This window comes from Coregonus lavaretus (assembly GCF_964263955.1).
Source record: "Coregonus lavaretus genome assembly, chromosome: 12".
NCBI lineage: Eukaryota > Metazoa > Chordata > Actinopteri > Salmoniformes > Salmonidae > Coregonus > Coregonus lavaretus.
The window spans coordinates 52,734,577-52,753,955 of NC_139999.1; the positions used below are offsets into that span (position 1 = coordinate 52,734,577).

Below are 19,379 nucleotides of genomic sequence, written 5' to 3' on the forward strand. Positions count from 1 at the left end.
AATTAGCTATCCTCCTGTGACAAATGATTTTACATTTTTATATGAAATATAATATATTTTATATTAAAGGAAAATATTCTCATCCCCTTTACCTCTGGACAAAGTAGTCATGTTTACTTGACATGAGATGATTCTAACCTAAACATAGTTTGTTGGGTATTTGTCATTCAGGGTATTTCATATTTGGAAAAACAGTAGCCCCCTGGTATTCCTCTATTCTCCACAATGTGTTACATTGACCGAAACATTAGTTTGAGCCCCAATAAAGCTCATTGTGGAGAATACAAGAGTCTCTCTCTCTCAAGTCCCCAACAACCCGATGTGCCGGTTTTCAGGGACTGCTTTTCAGCCGCAGTACCTGTTCTCTGTGTCCGGGGGACACTGTTTCCTGGTCACCTGGCACATTTTCAGTGGGATGGTCCTGGCCTCTTTCAGCTCGGCAGGAGGGGCGTCTGCGCTTTTCTGTGACGTGGCAGGGGGGGAGTCCCAGGGTAAGGGTGCACCGGGGGAGGTGTTCTTAAAAAAGGCCGACATCTCCTTGATGTATTTCACTGAGAGGAAAAAAGAGATGAGGGGAATTTGTATTAAGGGGATTCATATTGAGAGGGAAAATAAAACTAAGAACAATTATTTGAATTTTAAAACTATAAGGGCTGGTTTCCCCGACACAGATTAAGCCTAGTCTTGGACTGAAAAAGCATACTCAATGGAGGATTTGAATTGAAATGACTTTTTAGTCCACGACTAGGCTTAAACTCGGTTAAGGAACGATTGAGGGCCGTTTCCCAGACCCAGATTAAGCCTAGTCCTAGACTAAAAATCTCAAATGAGAATGCTTTTTAGTTCAGAACTACGCCTTATCAGTGTCCGGGAAACCGCCCCTCAGTGTTTAGCTGATGGAGTGTGCATGAGTGTGCATGAAGTTGGAGTTTGGAGTAGAGCCTTGGCTCCTATCAATGTTGTGAACTTCATGAGAGAGTGGTCTCTTTCACTGCTTTGACCAAATCCTGATCCTCTGCCCGCCTTGCCTGTCGTGCACGCACCCCTTCTCTCTCTTACACATGCTTCTCACACATGGCCTATTCCCACACAGGCACACCACAAGAGTTAACAGCCTGCTCATTCACTCACCAGACACACACACTCACATGGCAACCGCACATACGCACAAACACACATGCATGCTTTCAAGCCCACGCACATACACTCATACAGTGGGGAAAAAAAGTATTTAGTCAGCCACCAATTGTGCAAGTTCTCCCACTTAAAAAGATGAGAGAGGCCTGTAATTTTCATCATAGGTACACGTCAACTATGACAGACAAAATGAGAAAAAAAATTCCAGAAAATCACATTGTAGGATTTTTTATGAATTTATTGGCATATGATGGTGGAAAATAAGTATTTGGTCAATAACAAAAGTTTCTCAATACTTTGTTATATACCGTTTGTTGGCAATGACACAGGTCAAACGTTTTCTGTAAGTCTTCACAAGGTTTTCACACACCGTTGCTGGTATTTTGGCCCATTCCTCCATGCAGATCTCCTCTAGAGCAGTGATGTTTTGGGGCTGTTGCTGGGCAACACAGACTTTCAACTCCCTCCAAAGATTTTCTATGGGGTTGAGATCTGGAGACTGGCTAGGCCACTCCAGGACCTTGAAATGCTTCTTACGAAGCCACTCCTTCGTTGCCCGGGCGGTGTGTTTGGGATCATTGTCATGCTGAAAGACCCAGCCACGTTTCATCTTCAATGCCCTTGCTGATGGAAGGAGGGTTTCACTCAAAATCTCACGATACATGGCCCCATTCATTCTTTCCTTTACACGGATCAGTCGTCCTGGTCCCTTTGCAGAAAAACAGCCCCAAAGCATGATGTTTCCAACCCCATGCTTCACAGTAGGTATGGTGTTCTTTGGATGCAACTCAGCATTCTTTGTCCTCCAAACATGACGAGTTGAGTTTTTACCAAAAAGTTATATTTTGGTTTCATCTGACCATATGACATTCTCCCAATCCTCTTCTGGATCATCCAAATGCACTTCAGACGGGCCTGGACATGTACTGGCTTAAGCAGGGGGACACGTCTCGCATTGCAGGATTTGAGTCCCTGGCGGCGTAGTGTGTTACTGATGGTTGGCTTTGTTACTTTGGTCCCAGCTCTCTGCAGGTCATTCACTAGGTCCCCCCGTGTGGTTCTGGGATTTTTGCTCACCGTTCTTGTGATCATTTTGACCCCAAGGGGTGAGATCTTGCGTGGAGCCCCAGATCGAGGGAGATTATCAGTGGTCTTGTATGTCTTCCATTTCCTAATAATTGCTCCCACAGTTGATTTCTTCAAACCAAGCTGCTTACCTATTGCAGATTCAGTCTTCCCAGCCTGGTGCAGGTCTACAATTTAGTTTCTGGTGTCCTTTGACAGCTCTTTGGTCTTGGCCATTGTGAAATTTGGAGTGTGACTGTTTGAGGTTGTGGACAGGTGTCTTTTATACTGATAACAAGTTCAAACAGGTGCCATTAATACAGGTAACGAGTGGAGGACAGAGGAGCCTCTTAAAGAAGAAGTTACAGGTCTGTGAGAGCCAGAAATCTTGCTTGTTTGTAGGTGACCAAATACTTATTTTCCACCATAATTTGCAAATAAATTCATTAAAAATCCTACAATGGGATTTTCTGGAATTTTTTTTCTCAATTTGTCTGTCATAGTTGACGTGTACCTATGATGAAAATTACAGGCCTCTCTCATCTTTTTAAGTGGGAGAACTTGCACAATTGGTGGCTGACTAAATACTTTTTTTCCCCACTGTATGTACGTGCACACACGTGCATGCTCAAACACACAAATACACACACGGCCCCCTCCTCCAGAGTGGTGGTGGTTCTGCTGCCCACTAGACTGTGGTATGGGGAGCCAGTGCAGGCTGGGGTATAAATAGACCAGAGGACGGGACAGAGGGACCAGAAGGGTACGACTCAGGTTTCACTGGGGAGGTGTGAAGTGGTCCTCTCTCAGGGGACAAACAGGGGCTTCCTCCGACCCCAAAATAGACCCCCTAGTCAGTCAGTCAGTCAGTCTCTCCGAGACCTACCAAAGAGTCAGAGTCAGCAGTATGCTCCAGTGTTTTCTATAAGCGCAGGCCGTTGGCTAAACAGCCGATAACAGACTCTGTAAGCCGGCTACTTTTTCCATTTAATAAATTAACTAGGTTTCTTTTCATTTAAAAGTTTAAATTTGCTTGTCAGAAAATACAGTTTAGCCTTCTCCCGCTAGAATGAACGATATTCATCTATTGATAGGACAGGCGCCTGTCAGTCACAAAGCGAGCAATGAAAGGGAAAGACTTCTGGTTTGTCAGTCTGCTGTATGTCCCCTCTCTCGGTACATGTGTTCTTTTTGTGCGCTGTGGTTGGCTGCAGTCTAATTTATTTTCACGGAGGAGGGAGAGCATGATGCTTCTTCATCGTCTCCTGTGAGTGAATTTACACGTCCCATGTAATGCACTGTAAGTAATAAAGATGAGTTGAAATCCACGTAATTATTGTTTTGTGGCACATTTATTTATTTCCTTTCACGTGTTTCATCGGCCTATAGAGCCACGGAGGCGGAGCTCATTGGCTATTTACTGTGCTTTAATTGACAACTGAACAGCAAGTGTCGACTAGTTTACAAAAGGTGTTAAACTGACTGAATAAAGTCAATCTCCTTTATCCCTTTACTATTTATAAATCATACTATGTAGTTATATGTCCACGGTACCGCATCGGGACAAGTAAACCAAAGATCTTATTTGTATTTTCCTAGGATTCAAAGCCCATGTCTAGACTTCCCAGTGACCGCTGTCGGTGTAGCCTAGTGATGGGTTCATTTGGCTCCCTAATTTGCATACTGGTAGGGCACTACTGCTTGTTGCCGATTATCTGCAGATAAATTATGAAAACACTCGACGAAGATGTTGAATCCTCACTGCAGGAACAATAGGTAGTGGAGAGAGAGCCTCATTCTGGTCCAAAATATGATAAAATAAAGCAGATTTAGGGTTATAAAAGCTAATGTCATGATACTTATATGGTATTATAAAATATATTGTTATAGGCCTACTGATTTGATTAAAGTGTTGACAATGGAGTAGTCAACTGCTGCTTTCTCTGTAGAAAAGCCCATGTTTAACACCTGCTTCAATATTCAATCATACCTGTAGGTTTATTCATTGTTGCCTGACTTCGTATAAAAGTGGGGGTGCACAATCTGGCGGGGGGTCTGGGGGTCCTCCTATATTTTTAAAACCATTTTCCTGCAATTCTACATTGTTTCTCAACAGGGAATCCATGTTTACTTGACAGAACACAACCTTTTTTCTTAGGTTTTTGCCACAATAAACTAGGTTGAAATAGTAGACTAGACTAGTTTTTCAAACTAGATTACTAATCTATCGCCTTCCCTCAAAGTCCCACCCACAGTGATTGATTGACAGGTCTGAAACCCTACCAACTCTGTGACTCACAAACATCCTGCCCGCTCCCCTGACAATTCCACCAAATGATTGACAGGCCAAAATGTTAAAGGGATAGTTCACCCAGATTACAAAATGACACATTGGGGTTTCCTTACCCTAAGTGTCCACTGCAGCAGAGCCAATAAAATACATAATTTGAAGAACAAACATCATTGTGGCAATTCATATCTTGCAGTAAAACTGTAAATATTACTTTAATCTCAAGAGAAGACAGGTTTAACATAAAACATTTTCTCTTACTTAGAAAATAGTCATTTTCATGTAGGCCTAGGTCTAGACAATATCCAAAACAACTAACAACACACTGAATTCATACATTTTCAGTCATTTTAATTGCAGTCATGTCTTTCTACTCAATACCACAACTAATTGTACCAATCTGGTAGGTAAAGTCGTTAAAGTCTTCAATAAATTCACTGTGTATTTCGGATGGAATCAGGGTATTAGAATGTACCAGAGGCCACCAAAATGGAGCTCGTTCTGCAATGTATTTTTTTGGGGGGGGGGGGGGGCACCCCCAGACCCCCCCAGCCCAAAACTCCCTGCTGGCTACTTTTTCTATTTGGCTGCCTATTCCATGTACTTACGGAAGACACTGATGCTCTCTCCCTCTCTCTCTCACTATCTCTCGCTCTCTCTCTCTGTGGTCTAACACATGCTGGTCTAACACCCCTCACACTTGCACCAGTCTACCAACATGGTTGCCTGGGTCACACTTTCACACCACAAACTCTGACCCACACACACACACACACACACACACACACACACACACACACACACACACACACACACACACACACACACACACACACACCTGACAGCCCACCAGTGTTTCAAGCCTCGATGACTCCTGGATACTTTGCTTCTACTATGCTTCTAATTGCCTACCTAGGGTTTAGCCTAGCTTCCCATTTGGAAAGTAGCTTAGCCGTGTGTAGAGTTCTGACATGGAGAAGCTATAGTCCCTACAGTGAGCCTTCGATCCCATAGAAATAGGCCCAGGCAGCTTTGAAGTTGCTGTCAAATGCTAGTGTAATATTGCATGGTAATGAGCTGCTGTGCATTTGTGCCAACCCATTGATGTGTGTGTGTGCACCGTGGGGGAAGCTAACTTCCTGGTTAGCGAGCTATAGGCACACTCCATTCAAATGTGGTCAGCCTTATTACCGTATAGATAGGCCTTGAAAACGGGCCCATGTTCCTTTATAATTATGTGGTTGCATTTGTGAAGTCCCACTGATGTGCAGATTTTTATGTATGATTTCTACTTTGGAGCACAGTTTTTTGCTCTTAGAGGGAGTTTTGCTTTGCTACCGTAGGGGAGAGTGGGGTAAGTTAAGCCAAAGGGGTAAGTTTAGCCACCCTTGTTTCTAGGAAACCATAAACAAAATTAATAATTTGACCAAATATTTAGGAAGAGGTATTTTGCAGATGTTATCGCAGTGCAGTAAATTTGGCGGATATATATTGGCTCATGTGTTGTTAGGCCCGAAACTAAGTCGAGGGCCGGCAAACCGTGCCAATGATATCCCCCAAACACCGGCTTCGAGGGCATTATCACTTTTATACAACGGGTTACCAACATATTCAAATAATGATTGACATATTTTCATTAAAAACTTTATTTTGATGAATTTATTCATACTATTTCATCATTCCACGAGATATAGTCCCGACACAAATCTAAGGTTGCTACCCAAGCCTGCTGGTCGTTCATTCTATCGGTTCAGTTGCCAGAGACGCGACCCAGTCATTAAGTATTTTTGTTCTGTATCTACGGACGTGACCCAGTCGTTCGTTCTAAATGTTACATTGCCATACTGGCTGGCAACAATCTTATCCCTTGCTTGCTAGCTAGCCGACTACGGCTAACTTACAGTCACGTCAAACAGTGCAGCCAAAATAACAGCAAAATAGCTGCATTTGCATTTGTATAAGCTGTTTTCTTGTGTCATTTATTTGGAAACATCCATAACAATGAGCTAATGATGCGCGATTTGGCCTTGCAAAGAAAATGTGCTCTCTCATCAGGACACTGTTGTTCAGAAGACCTAGCCAACAACACAGCTAACACAATCACTTCAAACTGAAGCTAGAAAGACTGCAAACTAGCTGTATTTTGTTTCATTTGACCGCTTTCTATTGACATTTCTTTGTATATTGTATATCCATAAGAGTTATGCCAGCTGATTCATGATTTCGACTGGCTAAGAAAAGCTGTCCCGACTCCCGACACGTTCATTACTATGGGACAGCTGGAGATCGAATTTCAATATTGAAACAATGTTGCAAATGTCGGAGAGACAGACAACATGGTTTATACAAATCTCCGCTGTTGAAAACCAAATGCTAGTCTAAGAGAAATGGGAGATAATGTCTAGATGCTTTTTATGGTGGAGATCAAGTTTATAAATTGCCTAGCTGGGCTGATAAGACAGTGAATTGCGCAGTGAGATGGAACAGAGTAAATAGGCATTCCAAAGTCATAGCTTTAGCCGGTGGTAACTTGTGGAATAGACACTAGCTGGAATGCGGTTTTAATCAATCAGCATCCAGGATTAGAACAACCCGTTGTATAAATGTACATAATGGAGTGCATATACAGTTTTGAGTGTGTCAAGAACTGCAACACTGCTGGGTTTTTCACGCTCAACAGTTTCCTGTGTGTATCAAGAATGTTCCACCACCCAAAGGACATCCAGCCAATTTGACACAACTGTGGGAAGCATTGGAGTCAACATGGGCCAGCATGCCCCGACGAATTGAGGCTGTTCTGAGGGCAAAAGGGGTGTAACTCAATATTAAGAAGGTGTTCCTAATCTTTTGTACACTCAGTGTATAGGATGAGCCTTGACTAGAATACAGTATATATATATTTGAAGTAGGTAAAACAGTATTGTAAACATGATTAAAGTGACCAGTGTTCAATGACTATGTACATAAGGCAGCAGTCACTAAGGTGCAGGGTAGAGTACCGGGTGGGAGCCGGCTAGTAACTAAGTTCAGGGCAGGGTACTGGGCGGAGACCGGCTAAGGGTGACTATTTAACAGTCTGATGGCCTGGATATAGAAGCTGATATAATATTTGTTTCAGTCTCTCGGTCCCATACCCGGGGTAAGTTGTGCCAAGAGCACACTTTTTTTTTTTTTCACTTGACAGAGTGAAGCTGAACGTAAAAAAGTTGCTCAATTTACCCCACTCTCCCTGTTACAGAATCCCCATGCCGAGGGCGCTGTGGGACTCATTTCCAGCGTGTGTGATGTTGTTGATGTCTTGCTGGAGCCACGCTGTCTGACTCTCACCCATCCTCACCCTTTCTCTCCCTAACATGAGAGATCGATATCTCCTCCAGCTCATGGCATCAGCCAATCGGACAACAGCCATGTGTCTCACCCCTGTGCACACTCTAGCCATGCAGTCTCTCCATGTCCTGATTGGCTAGCCAGCCTGACCCACACTCTCCAAGGGAGAACGGTGTTATTCCAGTCTGCGAGTGTGGGTGGACATATGTGCATGGAATGCGTGAGCACAGAAACCATACCCATGTACATCTTCATCTTCCCTACATCGCTAATCAAAAAGATAGCATTTCAACGGAGCAAATGGAAAGGGAAGGGAGGAGGCCGCCGCTGAATAGCTTGGCCCTGTAGAGAGTAAGAGAATGCTGGGGTGGAAAATACGACTAAGCTCGATTCAACCAGAGGCAAATTATGCTTAACAGAATCCAAATGTTGCCATGAATACCAGTGGCAGGCACATTCAATGCAGGGCTAAATTTAGCTGAAACAGCACTGTTATTACTTTAGCTTATCTGGCAGGCCACGGAAGTAGTTATATGTTTGTGTGTGGAATTTCTTTGCTCCAATTGCAGAATCTCCAGCTAAGCTTTTCTTTGAGAGTCTTTACATTGAACTCACAAATCCCGACTATACACTTCCTACCCAATTCAGTTAGACTCTATTCACTTAACTCGTGGCATTTTTCTAAAGCGCTCGCTAAATCACCAGACGGGCCAAAAAAGACAGCCCAGCAGTCGCCACTTAAATTGTAAAAAAAACATATTTAACAAATCCCCCTTTGGTGTTATTATCGGGGGAGATGTGCTATGGTGGTAAACCATGTCACGCACACTTTTGTGTCCACATCACAATGCTTGTCCACTGTTGACCAGGGGGGATAGACTGCCATAGTCAGTCACCATGGTGAACCAGGTTGGTCCCACTTTAAATGACATGCAGCTTATAAAGGCTTCATAAAGCCTTCATAAAGCCTTCATAAACACTACATAAATGTATCACAAATCATCTATAACCATATGTCATGCTCTATAAAGGGTTCATAAATGTGGCATATCTGTGTGACATAACCACCAATGTCAAATGTGACATAACCCACTACGTCAACTATGACATAAACCTATATTTTATAAAGGGTGGCATTCGCAATGCTTAATAAAGGTCTTATAAATCATATTATGCTTCACAAAGCATTTATAACCTTGTCATGCATCTTGGTAGAGCATTGCAACGCCATCATCGTGGGTTATATTCCCGGGACCAAGCATATGTAAAAATGTATGCACTCATGACTGTAAGTCGCTTTGGACAAAAGCGTTTACTAAATTGTATATATTATATTTCTAGGATGGCCCAACCTCTTTCCCTCTTGGGTTCATAGCCAATATTGGACCTGACCTCAACTTCCCCCAAAATGCTGTGCTGCAGGATGACACACACTCTAAAGTGTAGTCATGCACAGCAAAAAACTTTGGTAGGGTCTTTTAAAATCTGTTTATATATATATATATATATATATTTTTTTTTTGTTTGTTTGTTTGTTTTGTTTGTTTGTTTGTTTCTCCAGGTTTTCGGATTTCCCCAGTTTTTTCACACTTTTTAATAGAAAAACAACAACATTGGATTTTCTGAGTTCACAACAATGCTTAAACCACATCAGGGGATGACTTCTGAGGTCTTGGAAAAATCTAAGAAACTTTGATTATTGAGTGTAGTTGCCCTTTAATTCAGTGCACTGTTGTTTGGTTAGCGGTGTTTCTGTAGCCAGTATACACACATGTGATGAGTTCGCAAATCAAATGCCCACTTGTGGTGCCACTGGACAGCGAAAAATGAGTAAATTAACCTTTACTTGACACCCAGTGTCATCACACGGTCATAACCACGTCATAATATGTAATAACTGCTGACATAACTTGTCATGACATGTCATAATATGGTCATAACACTGTCATGACCCATATATTTACACCTGTTGTGACATATTGTGTTATTTTTTAGGCTGGTTATGACACCTACATAAGAGTGTCAAAACCCACATTTATTCAAATATGTTTTTTCCCTGCCAAGAAGTTTCCTTTCATTTGAACGTTTTTTTCTTAAGTCCATTGTTGTTGTTGTAATGAATTCTTTAAAGGCATGTTTTTTTCCCAGCATATTTTAAATAACTTGTAGAAAATACACTTTATGACACAATCAAGAAGCGTTATGACCATCCTGTGTCACTTTACTTGGACTAAGAAAATACACTTTATGACACAGTAAAGAAGCATTATGACCATCATAATCATATAAGCCAGATAGGCCTATCATGTACATGCCCTTATGTCAGTCATCAGTCCAGAAGAGGGTGTCTTGTCCTGCTACTGAAATCTGCTCCTGCATTCATCCCAGTCCTCATAAACAGAGCATTGGAGTAGGTGCATGTCTGACATCAATGTGTGCCCAATTACAATGATAATTTAATATGGTCAATTTCAGAAAATGTTATATAAAAAACATACTGTTGACCAGTAGGCTATGGTGTAATGGAATCTTTTGCCTTGTGTGGTAGGTTTTGACACTTTTATGTAGGTGTCATAACCAGCCATAAAATAACGCAATATATGTCACAACAGGTCTAAATATACATGGTTATGACCGTGTCATAACGTGTTATGACGCTGGGTGTCAAGTAAAGGGTTACCAATCTGGAATCCTCCTACATACAGCCACGTCTCATATTCATGTCATGAGATTTGTAAATGGAAGAGGAATATAATAATACAAATTGAATGGGGTTTCCCATCTCCCCTTTAAGAGTATTTCTGTCGCAGAACAAAAATCCCTTATCCAGATGGTTTGACAAAGGCATTTCCTAACAGATCTGCTAACTTTCTTTGTTGTTCCTTTAAGGTTGAAACCAGTGCTTAATTTGAGCCATATCCTGCCGGAACAGGTTTTGGACAGTTTCGTTACGGAACCTATTTTGCCGGATCCAGTACCTCTTGTGGCTTGAAAAAGAATTGTCATTTTTTGCAATGCAACATTAAGAATAAACGCAATCAAAGTTCATTCGAGTTGCCTCTTCGTTAATTCTCTTGCCCCCCCCCCCCCCCCCCCCCCACCACCATCCATCACAGAACTAGAATGAGATTCACTTTCTATGATCTCTCTCCCTCAGCTCTGATAGACATGAGCATGCAACTCTCATCTCTCCAGCATTGCCCTTCATAATTTATTTCTTTATAGAATCATAGCCAAGCGAAGGGTTCTGGAGGAGCTGCAGCACGCCTGATACATTTTAATACATTTGCCAAAGTTATAGAGTTACTGCTGTCTGTTCAGAAATAAATTAAATAATTCAGAATAGCCTACTACACCATGAGAAAGCCTTACATTTTGTAACAGAGGATAAATAGCTTCTTTTAAAAATAACCTAGCTGTGGAGTATAGCCCAATAACAAGGCATAGCCTACAGTCGGGGAACGCCCGGCAAATCTGTCAGTGAACAAACAGCATGCAGACAAAACTGGCCTTCTGCAATATTTAAAATAGCCTACAATCGCGGGAAAAGCAAGGTTGTAAAGCAAATGGTTCCTGCTGAAAAGAGAAGACTCTTATCTGTCAGCTGTAGGCTACCAAAATATTTGATCAACTTCCAAATATATTTTTTTGGCATGAGCGCATAGGCCATCACCAGCTAGTGAGCTGCACATCATTGGGTGAGTCAGTGAAACTGGAGAGCCAGAGTTCCCCACTTGGAATTCCGAGTTGGATGACCGTTCAAAACTAATTTTCCCAGTCGGAGCTCGTTTTCCCCCGATTTTCCAGTTGTCTTGAACGCACTGAAGTCGGAAGTCAGAGATTTCCCAGCTCCGAATTCCCAGTTGTTTTGAACGCGGCATTAAAAAAGATTATGCCGAAGTAAAATGATGTAGAATTGCATGAAATGCGTTTATAAAAGGCACAAAATATCCCGGACCCTAGGCCGACATTTTTTTTCTTCCCATGTCTGCAACTTCTGTAAGTGCCTCTACTGCTCTATGCCACTACGTAAATGTGATGATATGCATGCAATGCTTTATTATAAAGGTGATTTTTTTTCTCATACGTTCTGGTACCTCAGAGCTCCCCAGATCAGCGTCATGCGATATAGAGTTTTTATGGATGTGTTATGAATGACTGAAGGTGCCTCACTTCAAAAAAATATTACAGGACACTACATAAAGTGTCAATAAATAGGTTATTAACGTTCTACTGATTTATGAAGGTTATCTCATGATCCACAGGTTACAGTAGGGTGTGAGGGGTATTTAGATGGGTTGATGGACCTGCAAAGCTTGTGTTTGTGTATGTGTGTGTCAGAGCCAAGATGATTTGGAGTAGTCCAACCTGAGACTACCTAGCCACCAGGTATTCCTCTTCTGTTCCCATGCTGGAGTCCAGGGCTTGATTACAACCTGTTAACAATGGTGCCAACATTTTGTGGCTGATCTTTCAGCGGGGGATTGGGTGAATGTGTCAAAGACCTGACTGAGCCCAGAACCCCACGGTATGGCTTGTTATATTGTTGTGTGCGTGTTTGTGTAATGAGGAAAATGTAACTTACTTCCAGAATAAAGCCACTTTCAATTGCCTTATGTTGTGGGCTTTCATCAAGGTACAATTGAAGTCGGAAGTTTACATACAATTAGGTTGGAGTCATTAAAACTCGTTTTTCAACCACTCCACAAATTTCTTGTTAACAAACTATAGTTTTGGCAAGTTGGATAGGACATCTACTTTGTGCATGACACAAGTAATTTTTCCAACAATTGTTTACAAACAGATTATTTCACTTATAATTCACTATATCACAATTCCAGTGGGTCAGAAGTTTACATACACTAAGTTGACTGTGCCTTTAAACAGCTTGGAAAATTCCAGAAAATGATATCATGGCTTTAGAAGCTTTTGCTAATTGACATCATTTGAGTCAATTGGAGGTGTACCTGTGGATGTATCTCAAGGCCTACCTTCAAACTCAGTGCATCTTTGCTTGACATCATGGGAAAATCCAAAGAAATCAGCCAAGACCTCAGAAAAAAAATGGTAGACCTCCACAAGTCTGGTTCATCCTTGGGAGCAATTTCCAAACGCCTGATGGTACCACGTTCATCTGTATAAAACAATAGTACGCAAGTATAAACACCATGGGACCACGCAGCTGTCATACCGCTCAGGAAGGAGACGCGTTCTGTCTCCTAGAGATGAACGTACTTTGGTGTGAAAAGTGCAAATCAATCCCAGAACAACAGCAAAGGACCTTGTGAAGATGCTGGAGGAAAAAGGTACAAAAGTATCTATATCCACAGTAAAACCAGTCCTATATCGACATAACCTGAAAGGCCGCTCAGCAAGGAAGAAGCCACTGCTCCAAATCCGCCATTAAAAAGCCAGACTACGGTTTGCAACTGCACATGGGTACAAAGATCATACTTTTTTGAGAAATGTCCTCTGGTCTGATGAAACAAAAATAGAACTGTTTGGCCATAATGACCATCGTTAAGTTTGGAGGAAAAAGGGGGCAGCTTGCAAGCCAAAGAACACCATTCCAACCGTGAAGCACGGGGGTGGCAGCATCATGCAGTGGGGGTGCTTTGCTGCAGAAGTGACTGGTGCACTTCACAAAATAGATGGCATCATGAGGAAGGAAAATTATGTGGCTATATTGAAGCAACATCTCAAGACATCAGTCAGGAAGTTAAAGCTTGGTCGCAAATGGGTCTTCCAAAATGACAATGACCCCAAGCATACTTCCAAAGTTGTGGCAAAATGGCTTAAGGACAACAAAGTCAAGGTATTGGAGTGGCCATCACAAAGCCCTGACCTCAATCCTATAGAAAATGTGTGGGCAGAACTGAAAAAGCGTGTGTGAGCAAGGAGGCTAAAAACCTGACTCAGTTACACCAGCTCTGTCAGGAGGAATGGGCCAAAATTCACCTAACATATTGTGGGAAGCTTGTGGAAGGCTACCCGAAACGTTTGACCCAAGTTAAACAATTTAAAGGCAATGCTAAGAAATACAAATTGAGTGTATGTAAACTTCTGACCCACTGGGAATGTGATGAAAGAAATAAAAGCTGAAATAAATCATTCTCTCTACTATTATTCTGACATTTCACATTCTTAAAATAAACTGGTGATCCTAACTGACCTAAGACAGGGAATTTTTACTAGGATTAAATGTCAGGAATTGTGAAAAACTGAGTTTAAATGTATTTGGCTAAGGTGTATGTAAACTTCTGACTTCAACTGTAAGTGTTTATTGGTGTAACGTCATCCCCAGGCTATTGTGCACACAGCACATATAAGCCTGGTATGTCAACCTTTCAAAGTTAGCCTTAGCGCGAGTGACCATAGAATTCTATGGGAGTGACCTTACTGAGTAAAGTATTAGTCATCATTCCCCCTGGTCGCTACTACTTAACACAGCCACAAAGTCATAATTATGGATAAACCCTGCCTATTTCCACAATTTCTCTTCTTAAAATTTGATTTTAAATCTAACCCTAACTAATGAAGGCCAAGTTTAATGCGTTGGTCCACCAGACCTTCCGCGCATTTGGGCGGAAGTGTCTGGGAACGAGAGATTAGGTGTAATGTGACTAACATGACTTAACTTTGGAGCGTGTGTCACAACATGTCACCCTTTATAAAGCACATGTTTAAATCATATTCACATTTGACATTGGTGATTGTGTCACACAGTTATGCCACATTTATGAACCCTTTATAAAGCATGACATACAGTTATAGATGCAACACATTTATGTAGTGCTTATGAAGGCATTATGAAGGCTTTATGAAGCCTTTATAAGCTGAACGTCATTTAAAGCGGGACCAGTAGGGACCATTCCTTTCAAGGTCTGACTTGGCAAACACAACTCTCCGTTGCCAAGTCAAAGACAACAAAGCTCTGTGGCTGAGCCCCCTGTTTCTTTGTTGCCGTGGGAGCGGCTGGAATTCCGTTTCATTCGCTACACTGTGACTTTTGAAGCATGCTGGTCGCCCCGTAAGCCCTATTAGCCAGTGGAATGTCCCTTTACCGCCCACGCAAAATGTCCCTGGCAGACAAAAACAACATAGTACAGTCCCTAATACAGTCCCTGTAAAAATACGAACATCCCAGTGCTACACCAGACACACAGTGCTACTAGCATGTTCTCAGTTCCCTTTTCTACGTGATTGTGTGTGTAAACAATTTGTCATAGTTGCAGTCAAGACACAATGTTGGGCTATTTTCACATAGACTTCCATTGTTCCAGCTCAAGAGTTTTTCTCTTCTCCTTACTAACATGTGCAATGAAGTCTAGTAAAGCCACATGTGATGTGGTGTGTGTGTGTGCGTGCGTGCGTGCACGTACAGTATGTGTGTGTGCGTGCGTGCGCGCCGCCCATGCGCAAATGCATACACACGTATGTGTGTGGTCTTCCTGAACTTAATGGGGTAAGATTGGCCTGTAATGTGTGTCCAACTACGTGGACTGACTCACTTGGCTAGAGTGGGAAAGAAAGTTAGGTATTCCCTCCAATGGAAATTATTTAACTCCAAGTGGGATAGGCAAATCATCCACACAGTCCATATCATTACAATCATGGACAACAGCCAAAGTGATAAGAGGGTCACAGTCTGTATCCCAAATGGGGCTCTGGTCAAAACTAGTGCACTATGTCGGGAATAGAGTGCCATTTGGAACGCTGCCAGGGAGTGAATCTTACTTCCTAACTTATTCAGATATACGGCATAACTTCAAAATGTGATTGCTTTGCATAAAATGTCAAGAGAGGTAATTATATACAATTCCGCCGAAGTAGGGAAAGCTAACTGAATTCAACAGAGGATAAAATTAAGGTCTGGCCCGGGTTCCACTCACTTTCCCACTTTTCGATATGCATCTGGCGATTCCGTCAGCCTTCCACTTTCCAGGCTTTTTTACCATAGGTAAAAAGATAAATCTTTGCCTATTCAAGTAGCCATTGAAAGGTGTAAGTGCCGGCAAAAAATTGTTTAATTGTCCATTTTAGTCTATTTTGTATTCAGAACTACACTCTTTGCAGTCAAAGGTAATGTGAGTACTAACAATCTATGTAAACCAAGCCCAATGCCAGAGGAGGTTCTTGTTGCGCCCATAGCGGTTCTTGTGGCGACATGGCTAAATAGTTATTGTATGGACCAAAGTTGTAGGGTGAAGTTGCGCCTAGACTCTGATCTGGGCTCAGTTTTGCATTTCCCCCACTAATGGTTAAGGTTAGGAATGGGGAGGGGAAGTTGATCCTACATCTTTACCTATGGGAGACTTCACACCGGAGCCTTTCCAAAGCCCATGTAAAAAGCGTCTCATGGATAAAGTGAAGAAATTCCAACAGGAATAAGGTCAATACAGAGCAATGTACAGAGGTAACTGCCAAAATAAAGGAAAATAAATATATGTTTTATTGTCACATACACCAGATAGGTGCAATAAAATGTGTTGTTTTACAGGGTAGTACGGCGCTCCTGGAGCAAATTAGGGTTAAGCGCCTTGCTCAAGGGCACATCGACAGACTTTTCACTTTGTTGGCTCGGGTATTCGAACCAGCAACCTTTCGGTTACTGGCCCAACGCTCTAACCGCCAAATGAGGGATACAAAGTATATTGAAAGCAGGTGCTTCCACACAGGTGTGGTTCCTGAGAAATTCCTAAGCAATTAACATCCCATCATCCGTAGGGTCATGTATAAAAATACTGGCCATTATTTTCGCTACCATGGCTATGCCCCCATAGGATGACAATGCCCCCATCCACAGGGCACGAGTGGTCACTGAATGGTTTGATTAGCATGAAAACGATGTAAACCATTTGCCATGGCCATCTCAGTCACCAGATCTCAGCCCAATTGAACACTTATGTGAGATTCTGGAGCAGCGCTTGAGACAGTATTTTCCACCACTATCAACAAAACACCAAATGATAGACTTTCTCGTCGAATGGTGTCGCATCCCTGCAATAGTTCCAGACACTAGTAGAATCTATGCCAAAGAGCATTGAAGCTGATCTGGCTCGTGGTGGCCCAACTCCCTATTGAGACACTTTATGTTGGTTTTTCTTTTCTTTTGGCAGCTACCTGTATATACACTGAGTGTACAAAACATTATGAACACCTGCTCTTTCAATGACATAGACTGACCAGGTGAATCCAGGTGAAAGCTATGATCCCTTATTGATGTCACTTGTTAAATCCACTTCAATCACCGTAGATGAAGGGGAGGAGACAGGTTAAAGAAGGATTTTTAAGCTTTGAGACAGGCGCAAGAACTGCAGCGCTGCTAGGTTTTTCACGCTCAACAGTTTCCCGTGCATATCAAGAATGGTCCACCACCCAAAGGACATCCAGCCAACTTGACACAACTGTGGGAAGCATTGGAGTCAACATGGGCCTGGTCAGCATCAGGTTATGGAACACTTTCGACGCCTTGTAGAATCCATCCAAATTGAGGCTGTTCTGAGGGGGGTGCAACTCAATATTAGCAAGGTATTCTTCATGTTTTGTACACTCAGTGTATATCATAATACTTGTCATTACACTAATAGAGTACCTTTTAGGAAGTGTAACTTCGTGACAAAAAACTATTTATTTTACCTTATTTTTACATTTTTACATTACGTCATAAAGAGCACATGTTCAACTTGTCCCATCTCAAGAGGTTAAATTAAGAAAAATTACTATAAAAGTCACCATAAAAGTGACAAGGTTGACAGTAACAGGGTTGAAGATTTCATCTTAAATCAGCCATTACTGCTCTTGTGACAGGGGGAATGGAAGCTTGTTGTGTGCAACAGGGAGGGGAAATTGAATGCAAGCTTAACAACAATATTTGAACATGTTGAAACATTTCTAGCCTATCTATCTATGGGAAACAAGGTTGATATGTTATGCTCAATGTGCTCAGTTTTCCACCACAAAACACTAGAAAATGACAGAAAAAGAGTAGAACGAGCTCACCTGCTTTTACACTATGCTTTGACTATGAATGTTCAATGTTTTATTTCGAAAATAATAACTTAAAAATAACATTAGCCAACTTTTGGCTAGCTCTAATGGTACATCAACTGGCAAAAACTAGCCAAGTTAATTTACTTCTGTTGAAACGGGACAAAACAAAGGCTACAAAACATTTCCATACACACAACAGCTGTTAGATACTGCTACTTGACAGATAGCTAGAGGCTAGAGCTGAACTGGCTGTGGTAGCTACAGAACTTCAGTCGAGAGGGGATGAAACATTAGCTAACGTTACATGTCAGTTACACTACTAGCTCAGCACTGGGAATAAATACATTTTTTCTGTTAAGTCAAACAGCAGTTACCTTGCCAGCTACATCAGTCAGATAAAGAGTTGCCAGTTTCTGCTCTGCTTGCTTTTACAACTCGGAGAAAAAGCTCAACACACACAGACAGCAGCTGCATATGTTCATCTCTCCCATGCCGGTCCTATAAGCCAGCTTTTCAGAAGCTCTGAGGTGGCCGCATGGTCCTAAAGCACACCGATGGCACTTTTTGTATCACAGCGCAATGAAAAAACTGGGGGGGACATAAATGCAATTTCAGAATGTGGGGTGGTCATGTCCCCCCCGTACCCAATGAAAGATGCGCCCCTGGATGTATGTGATCCAACTGTTAGTGTTTTATCAAAATGTACACTCATAATGTCTGAGGGACATAAAGGCACTCTATTCGTGGAATGACCCATTTATATGTCTCTGGGTCAACATAATATACATACTAATAGACACAATAGACTTTTGACCGATTTGTTAGAAGGAGCTGTTGTGGTGACATAAAGGCAAAGGCACCAGTGATTTCAACTCATGGCACACATCTCTCCATACACAAACTCAGCCAGCATGAGTTAATGCCTCTGTGAGGGGGTAAGGTGGGGGCACTGATCCTGAGGGGGCTTTGCCTGGTTGGAGGGGGTGTGGGGGTTCAGGGGGAGGTCTTCACGCTATGGAAGAGAAACGGTCAGGGGGAGGTGTGATTTAATTGAACCATTTTCTTTTGTGGTACTAATCCACCTATGAGCCTGACCAGAATGTGCACACAGGCCAGAACGTCTTGGGGAACAGAATGCACACATTTTCCCCAGGCCGGTGTTTCTGACCATGTAAAACACATACTGTAGTTGGAAACCCATCCCAACCCCAATAAGATTTTGGAGCTAGTTGTTGTTGTCAGAGGCACACCACTAGTAGAAGTAGTCAATGTATTCATACAAATTATCTTCATACCAATTACTTTACCTCTTTGCACCTGTTTTTTCAAAAGAGAATTAAGTGAAGGTTAGGAGAAAGAACATAGTTTCATGTTTTAGCTTTGTTTTTGGTGTTTTATTCCAGAAAGAAACATGTTGTGCAAACACTTAGTAAATCTGACCCTGTCTCATTCTACTTTAGCCAACTCCTGGCCGTGTGGTTGTCATGCCAGAACACAAAAGTGTGGCTAATGCCGAAACAGACTCCAAGCTAAGCGTCTGCTGCATTGGCCTATATGAATAGATGTA

At 42.1% G+C, this 19,379-nt stretch overlaps 1 protein-coding gene across 1 annotated transcript in view; it reads right to left on the minus strand.

The window, feature by feature from the left end:
• The window catches only part of LOC311138884 (alpha-1-syntrophin-like), a 53,147-nt gene that overhangs the window by 15,540 nt on the left and 18,228 nt on the right, over positions 1-19,379 (minus strand). The window contains exon 3 of the mRNA XM_084173675.1: positions 359-551. Within this exon, the coding sequence (XP_084029801.1) occupies positions 359-551 (193 nt within the window). The remainder of the gene's footprint in view (positions 1-358; positions 552-19,379) is intronic.